The sequence below is a fragment of the Grammomys surdaster genome, unplaced genomic scaffold (assembly GCF_004785775.1).
Source record: "Grammomys surdaster isolate TR1022 unplaced genomic scaffold, NIH_TR_1.0 690, whole genome shotgun sequence".
NCBI lineage: Eukaryota > Metazoa > Chordata > Mammalia > Rodentia > Muridae > Grammomys > Grammomys surdaster.
The window spans coordinates 238,340-246,952 of record NW_021605109.1 but is presented as its reverse complement, the minus strand read 5'-3'; the positions used below and the strand labels follow the sequence as shown (position 1 = coordinate 246,952).

The window sequence follows — 8,613 nt, the reverse complement described above, 5'->3', positions numbered from 1 at the left end:
CTTCCTTCCTTCCTTCCTTCCTTCCTTCCTTCCTTCCTTCCTTCCTTCTTTTACTCTTTTGGATATTAGGCATATTTGATAGTTTCCTTTGGACTTGTTTGTGGTAGAAACTGAACTAAGGACTTCCCATGTACTCAGCCCCCTCTCCATCACTGAGGTACAACTCTGTCTCTTCCTGGAGACTCTCAGTGAACACTGGAAGCAACTAAAGTCAAACTTAGCTACCTAAAGATTCCCTTCCCCTTTCAGATAATCGTTCAGTCTGTATTCAGGGGAAAGTTCATATGTGCAGATGCCAGGACAGAGTCTCCTCAGATGTGCACAAGTGTCACCATTGAGACCATCAGAGAAGGCAGAGCCTCAAGGACTGAGCTCACTGGAAAGGAATAGACAACAGCGCTGGGGTGTGGACAAGACCCAACTTTGTCACAGCAGAGCTGTGCAGGACTCTGCACAGGGACAAGGACGCCTGGTGGAGGGAAGACATTTTGGCCTTGATTTCCAGCCCCTACTAAACGGTCATGACCTAAATATTCTCAGACAGGATGTCAGGCTTGGGGGGCCAGGAGTTGGTTGCTCTGGATAACTATTAGCTCTTTCATCACCAGAGAGCAATGGCTAGCTTTCACTATGAAAGTTGGATGATCATATCCCAGACAGTAAAATGATTTTCTTGTTGTTGTTTATTTTTCTCTTTTGGATATCATGGTTATTGCGTAGTTGAGTAACAGGGCTATCCATGTCTGATGAAGTGAAATTGATCCCTGGAGCCTAGACAGTAGGTAAGAACCACAGTAAAAGGAAGGAATTGACAACGCTGGGTTGTATATGGTGTGACCTCCATATGTGTTCTATGTGTAGGTATACATGTACTCACAGCAGTAAGTAAATCAATGTAAAACGCCACTTCTCACTTAAAGCTAGTGATGTCCATGTTCCCAAGGCATGATGATGTAACTCACTGTGTGACTTAATCATCATCAAAAGGTAGGGCTAGTCAAATAATGTCCGTGAGACGCATCTTACTCAGCATCATTTCTGACCCCATAATGGGCAGAACTCCAACTGTCCCCATATGATTATCATTTATGAACCCACCACGCTTCTCTCTAGCCTGTCTGCTTTGACAAGTACTGCTTCTTAGTTGAGAAGAAGAACTTGAACCCTAGGATTCTGACCTCCGTGGTTGCCTTCCCAGTGCAAGCCCCACCTTACCTTCAAAGTAGATGTAGTTCACCAAGGCCAGAACTGTGTCTACCGGCAATTCCTTGACCACCTGTACTATATGACCATAGGTTTGCTCCTCCACATGTCTGTTGACCTGTTCCATGGCTTCTTGAGTGTTCCTGAAGTCTATGGGAATGACTTCCGAGTGGTATGACTCCGTAACTAATTTTTTGAACTTGTCTACTATCCTCAGATGGCGAGCGATGAACAGGCTGCTGCCCATGGTCAGCTGAACCTGCTGATTTGGCTGGAAGAGTATATGGAGGAAATACTGGAAGCACTTGTGTACCTCCTTTTCAGTCATGTTTATGAGACTGAGCCTCAGTCCCTTCAGGATTTGATGGTGAGTGCTGCCCTTAGCTCCCAGGGAGAGCATTTCGAAGGCAGCCATGATGTTCACTGGGGAGAACACAACGTTGGTAAGTTTGGGCCAATGAGTTGCCTTTTGGAGCAAGAACAAGGAGATGTTGGTGATGGTGGGGGTAATTTTCTGGCATTGGGTGAGCTCCTGGTTATTCTTGTCAAGGTATGAGACATCTGGGTCTTGGTAACCATTAGTCTGGGAGCCAAGGAGCACACAGCATAGACTGGCTAGCAAGAAGAAGTTGCGATAGAAAGAGGGTGACATTTTCCTGTAAGACAGAGAAGGGTACAAAAGCCCTAAATCAGGACCAAGGTAACTAACTCTCACTGACCAACCCAACCATTGAGAGTATGTAAAAGCAACTAGTTTCCTAAAGCTGTGTGCCCAACTGGGCCTGGAATGCCTCGCATCCTCATGATGGAAAGAACCAGAGGAGACCATCCCAGTCATGAGAGCTCAGTTACATTAACTCATTACTTTGGCTTTCTTTTAAGATTTTTACAGTGTCTGTGTGTGCATGCATGCTCTTGTGCTTGCGCTTGTGCACATGTGCGTGTGAGTACCACATAAAGTATATAAAGGTCAGAAGACAAAAATGTAGGAGTTTGGTCTCTTCTACCATGTTACCGTGTGGATCACCAAGGATCTCCAAGCATGGCTGTGTCTATCTTACCCTCCACACCCTTCCTTCACTGCTTCTTTGTTGAAGTCCTACAGTGGAAGTGATTATGGCCTTCCATTTCCTGACGAGAAAGTCAAAGTCCAGTGAGGTAGAAGGCCAATCCCAAAGTTGGTGCTCAGGCAGAGTGGCAGAACCAGATCCCAAAGTGGGCTGACTGGGTCCAGAGCCTATGCTTTTGACAGATCTCCTTGTATCTGCAGTGATTGCAGGACACGAGTGCCATAGCCCAATTTTACTAGGGGTGAGGACTAAGGCATAGGAGATAAAATGGAATCACAAAACGTTACCCAACAAGGAGGTCAGACCAGGATGAGGAGGAGTGTGATGTTTCATAGAAGGGTGTGTGGTTTCCATTGGCCTTCATGATTTCATGGGCAGAGAAGATGCTGGCCAGAGAGGGAAGGATCGTTTGCTGCTGACACAGAGAGCACAGAGTAGTTTCGGCCCATCTCAGCCTTGCTCAGGTCTCCATGATGCCACACACTTCTGTCATCTCCCTCTTACCCTAACCACAGTTACCTTCACATTGTAGGTTACTTGAATATGAACTTGCTTTTGCTCCAAGTTCTGTGACATTCTGAGCCTGGGGATTCCTGTTGATCTCGAGCCTATGAGATACACTAGGTTCTGGAGGCAGTTATGGCTATTACCTATGGGTTTCAGACTACTGGCTCCTTCTGACAGATTGACAGGGAAGGAAAAGGGAGGCGGAAAACTGAGTTGGCTCAGGCTAGTCTCCAGCTTCTGGCATGTGTTCTGTGTGCAGCTGAGGCAGTTCCTGTGGTACTGTCCCCATTGAGCATGGGGCTTAGGCTCAGGGATGGGCACAGAGAATAGCAAGAGGGTTGGTTTTTTTTTTTTTTTTTTTTTTTTTGGCAGGGGGAATCCATTAACTTGTAGGTATGATGCCTCTGGCAGCCCAGCAGTCCCTGAATGTATCCTGGCCACCTGAAATCAGTCAAGGAGAATCAGGACCCTTTAGAGAAACACGGTTGTGAGGGGCATGAGGAGAGAAGGGGAGAACAAATCTAGATTCTGATTTGGACTTTGCCACCAGCCATTTTGTGACAACAAATACTTAAACTTGTCTACATCTTGTTTTAGACAAGGTAGCTGGGGAGAGTGAGAAGAATTATAACTAGAGATGAATCTGTCACCAGGATGTGACCTCAGGGCAGTTCACAGGGGAGGAACGAGATAGGTTTTGTAAACTCCTAGCTGTCAACACTAGCTGGGGGCATGGAGCAGAGATAGAATCTGGGGTTATGAACCCAGATAAGAATGAGGGTGGAGGAGGGAACTGAGGGGCACACAGGTTATCTGGAGAGTTAATGAACACATCTCTTCCTCAATGGGAATGGGGGTTCCTACGAGGAGATCAAGGACAGATGGCACCTGGCTAGGAGGGTGGAGCCCAGAGAGCAGAAGGGCAAGGACTTCAGATGGAGCTCTGGAATTTGGATTTGGAAATCTAGGCCTTTCTCTTCTAAGGCGGTTGAGGCCCATTAAACCCCAAAGCCATACTCTAGGTCTGCAGCTAGGCCTGGGTTCCAAAAGCATCAGGGAATAAGAACTCTAAAGGTAGGGCAAGTGTAGGCAGAAAAAGAGTAGGATTCCCTTAAACAGATCATCTGAAATGAGTACCCAGAGGAAAGCAGGAGGCCTCAGGCTAGCCTAGGCTGAAGAGGCACTTCAACACTGACCAATGCTCACCAATGTCCCCACTATGTGCTACATGCTAGAAAGAGGCTATTCTTGTGTCCTGGCTCTGCCCACAAGAGCTCCACCTAACGCCTGTTTCCCCTTTTTCCCAGATGGTGCCAGCCAGGTTTGGGATGCTGATTGACAGTGCCCAGGGGTCAGCTAAGGAAGGGGCTGGCAAAGGACTTACAGAGCAGAGTCGGCTGGGGCCAGTGGGAGGCTTGTGGGCTAGCTGTGCCGTACCGGATGTTCCTCATTCTCTTATCCTGGGGTTTTATAAGGTGACAGAGGGTGTGAGATACTTGGTCCCTATGGGCCCAGGACCCTCTGAGCCGTAAAAGAGCCTGGGGCTGCATGTGAGCCCATTCATGTGATGATGTGACTTGAGGGCCTGGTTGTTCTTCTTTGAGCTGACTTAGTCCAGCATAACCAGCCAGAGCTACCCATCTGGAAAGGGAAAGGTGATGAGCCCTGTGTCCATTACAGCCTACCTCAGAAAGCTACCGAAGGAGGCCGTGTGTCATCCAGGAAAGTCCCCTGCACACAGCAGTGATGGCCTCTGTGAAGCTTGGCCCTCTCCTTCCTTTTTATACACCACACATCCTCGCAGTCTTTCCATGAGCTGGAAATGAGACTCAGGGCCATCTGGGAGGCTAATGCTTAGCATCACTCACTTCTCTTCTGCCCTCTGCTTCCCACATTTCCCCTCTCTGAGAAGGTTGTCTCCCTGCTGGGAGTTTGCAGTGTTGATGACATGGAAAAAGGCATTTGGCGATATAATCAGGATAGGCATGTTCACACAGGGGAAGTCTTTGGATTTGGCCTCTGGATGTCATCCCCAGGAGCATCATTGGAGAGTGGCTAAGAGAATAACCAGACAGAGATAGAAGAGGCAAGGACAGGACTATTCCTTACAGAGTGTAACCAGCATAAGAGGGACTTCTGAGAAATGAGTCACGTTAAGTGTCTTCGTGGAGATGTTGCTCATGGCTATTGATACATTCTCAGAGGAGGACCCTGCGGGCAAAGACCCCAAGGCACAGAGCTGCTGAGGAACATAAGTCAGGCTGTACAGCCTACTCTTTCACATTGCAACCTGGTATCTCCTGGCTGGAATTTTTGTCCTTGCTCGAGAGGGGAGCTTGCTTCAGGGAGAGCACGTTTCTGTAATTCCTGTACCAGGAGCCACCACATGGGCTCTATGATGTGGCTTCGTCTCAGGCTGGCGCTGAGCCCTGAGGAGGCTGTGAGCTGTCCCTCACACGCTAGGGACCTTCCTAAGACCTCAGAAGCCTTGCTCAGCTTGCAGGTTACACAGGGGTACTGGAGGAGGGGTGGCTGCTATTAGGCCTTTCTCAGGATTGCGGAAAGGCTTTAAACTCCACGCTGACCCTGTGGCCTGATATTGACTGACGGATCCCCCTTCCCTACCATGGAGCAGCTCCCCTCCAGATGGTACCTGGGCCTCCCTCAGTCTTGTCACGAGGATGTCTACGTGTTTGTCGTTGATTAAGGTCCACCTTTGGGTATGCAGAGAGTATTTTAGCAGGCTTCTGGGAGGGGACTTGATGTGTAAGCTGCACCTCTCATTTCTGATTGAGTGATTGAGTTTCTATCTAGGATTTCGGAAGGTCCTCTGTCTCTACTTCACAGCAAGTGTCAGTGGGTTTCACACTGTCAACCCAACTCCCAGTTCTCAGGTTCACCTCTGATTCCCATGCTGTTTCCTTAACACAGGTTGGGGAACATGAGGACATAGCTACTTCATCCTTCACCGAGCTCAGAGTTTTCTTTTCATGCTACTTTGCTTTCTCTGTCCCAGAGCAAAGAAAGCAGGATCTTTGCCCCAGGGGGACAGTCCCTCGGGGCACCCAGCAGTCCTGCAATGTTGCAGGTAGTTTGTCTTAGAACAGAGCAGTTGAGGTTGCGTGCACATGGCTACAATGGTGCAGCATATGACCAGCCTTAGGCACATGTGGAAAGGGGACCAAGGCAATCTGTGTACCCAAGGCTGCCCCAGACTTCCTTTATTCATATTAAGCTGGGGAAAAAAAAATCAACTCCGTGGCCATCGATCATGTCATCTGAGTAAAGCTGGTTTTACAGACAAGCAGGAGATAAGATCCCAAGCTTCCATTCCGATTCCAGAAAGAAAAAAAAAATGGAAGCAAGTTACCTGCTGAAAAAGCAGGGTGCCCTCGGTGGAATAGTGATAGCGGTGCTGTGTGATCAAAGAACCCTGGGAACTCAAGAAAGGCAGTTACTCCAGCACAGCAGGTGCTCACTACTGAAAGCTGGAGGCAGCATACAAAACCTGCCCCAGGGAGGAACCATGTGGTCTTCAAGCAGCAAGCACACAGGGGCAGGATGACCCAAGGCCTTAAGCCACATTCCACCGAGTGTGACCCAGAAGCCAGACTTCCTAAGATTCAGAGCCGGCTCTACTGGCTTTCAGCTGTGCTTTGGAGTAATTCTTCCTTCCTTTCTCTCGTTATCACGTTAGAACTAGGACTCTCTCGGAAACGTGTTGCTCGTTTTGGTCTTTTGCAAGGCATCAGCTCAGTTTACCTTGAGTCTCGGGTGAGACGGTGCTGAGGCTTTGAGCAATCCTGCTACAGTTAAGACGTTGTGGCTCTTGGGGCGTAGAAGAAATGTGTTTTGGTTTTTGAAATACCGAGACCTATGGTGACTAGGAGCAGAGACCTTGGTGGTCTGAATGTTGACAGTCCCCCCCACCCTGCCCCAAAGGCATCTATAGTAACATCCCACAGCCTGTGGTGGGTAGAATATAGTGGGAAGTCCTTAAGTCTTTGAAAGAAGGTTCATCAAGGCAATTGTGAGACAAACTACTCTCTCTGGTTTGCCGTATCTCTGTCTGTTCCCACTGTGATATGTGGCCTTCACTAGAGGCTGGTAGACAGATAAGGCTGCTTGATCTTGGGTGTAAACCATCACAACTGTGAGCAAAATAAATCCCATCACTCTATAAACCTGGCTGCTTCTGGAATGTATTTCGGTCACTTGAAGGGGAATTCAGGTGCCTTTTGCTTTTCCTTCATGTGCAGAAGAACACTTTCTGTGAATTATACTGTTACAGACCCTGCTTACAAATTCCTTATCAAAATCCTCTGGCTACATTCAGGTACATGGCTGGGCAAATGTCCTGTGACTGGTAAAATTTAGCAAAGATGTTTGAGCATGAAAGAGCTGGGCATCATGGTGACCGAAGAAGGTTAAGGCCACTCCCTCCATGAGGTGAGCTGTATTCATAACTGGAGGAAGAAATGACATTAGGCTAGCTTAATGTACTCACGTCTTACCTAGTATGGACAAAGTTTGGCAGATTTCTGCCTAGGATAGGTTACGATCCGGCTACTGTGATGGGCTGAGGCTTAGTCACAACTTTATTAGGGTCTTATATGTATTAGGCTACAGTTTATGTATTTATTGATATAGGTTCTAGTTTTCTTTATGGAGAGGTCAGTCTGAACCACACATACCATCCAAGTATGCTAGTCACTTTTGGGCCAAAGTGAATTCATTCGAGCACTTCTAGCTTCTATTCTTCCAGCAAAAGGTCCAAGAGCATCGTGATGGGTCACCACTGTGGTCATGGGCTAGACCGCCATTTTCTGCAGCCATCACAAGATTCTGCTGATTATTAGGATAGTACTCATGACTTCATGGTGCCAAGTTAGTTAGACGACGACACTTAATGTTTTATGCTTTTGCTGTTGCTGTGACATTGAGATCATTCGATACAAAGATGACAGTGGCGGAATACTATAAATTTACTAAAATTATTATTATTATTAGCATATGTTACGTGTGTGTGTATGTTTGCATGTGTGTACATGTGTGTGCATGTATGTCTCTAGGCATGGTGTCAGAGGTCAACTTTGTGGAATGGGTCTCTCCTACCTTTAAACAGATTCCAGGAATAGAACCTAGGTCACCCATCAGGTTTTACTGTTACCTGCTGAGCCATGTGTCCCACCTAGGGAGGTCACACATTTTTGAGTGAGTCATCATGGTTTTCCTGTACTGTGAGGGGAGAGGTTTGAAGAACTACAACTGAGGACAGAAGACGTCAGACTGACTACACATGTCCCAGCCTTTGAGCAATAGGCTTCCTGTATCTCTTGCCCATGAAATAGAAGCATTCGTCAACATGGGTTGGGCTCTCCAGGGTGTCACCACAAGGGAACACAGCAGTATTTGCTTTTATTCAGTATACACGTGCAGCCCCATGAAGTGCATTGTCTGATTGGCTACAAATTCCAACATTTTTCTTTTTTTCTTTTAGCCAGTCTCATGTAACTCCGCTGGTTTCCACCCCACTATGTAGCTGAGGATAACCTTAAACTCCTAATCCTCTTGCCTCTACCTCCAAGTGCTAGGGTTACAGACAGATATACCATGTCCACCTTTCCCAGCTGTCTTTAAATTTCATACATCCAGTGTTCTGTTACTCTCATTGTCCAGCTGCTTGGAACCTCAGCGTGCTTAGGAAAGCTTTGGTAAAGGCATGTGACTTACTGACTACCTGATTAAGGACACCATTCCAGAAAGTTGCAAGAGAAACCAGAGAGAGAGAGAGAGAGAGAGAGAGAGAGAGAGAGAGAGAGAGAGAGAGAGA

The 8,613-nt window shown here is 47.4% G+C and overlaps 1 protein-coding gene across 1 annotated transcript in view; it reads right to left on the bottom strand.

Annotated features, from left to right (window-relative positions):
• LOC114633486 (alpha-1-antitrypsin-like) overlaps positions 1-4,767 on the bottom strand; it is a 7,860-nt gene extending 3,093 nt beyond the window's left edge. The window contains exons 1-2 of the mRNA XM_028782045.1: positions 4,649-4,767; positions 1,216-1,859 (exon numbers count right to left, since the gene is read on the bottom strand). Of these exons, the coding sequence (XP_028637878.1) occupies positions 1,216-1,859; positions 4,649-4,767 (763 nt within the window). The remainder of the gene's footprint in view (positions 1-1,215; positions 1,860-4,648) is intronic.
• Between the last annotated feature and the right edge of the window lie 3,846 nt (positions 4,768-8,613).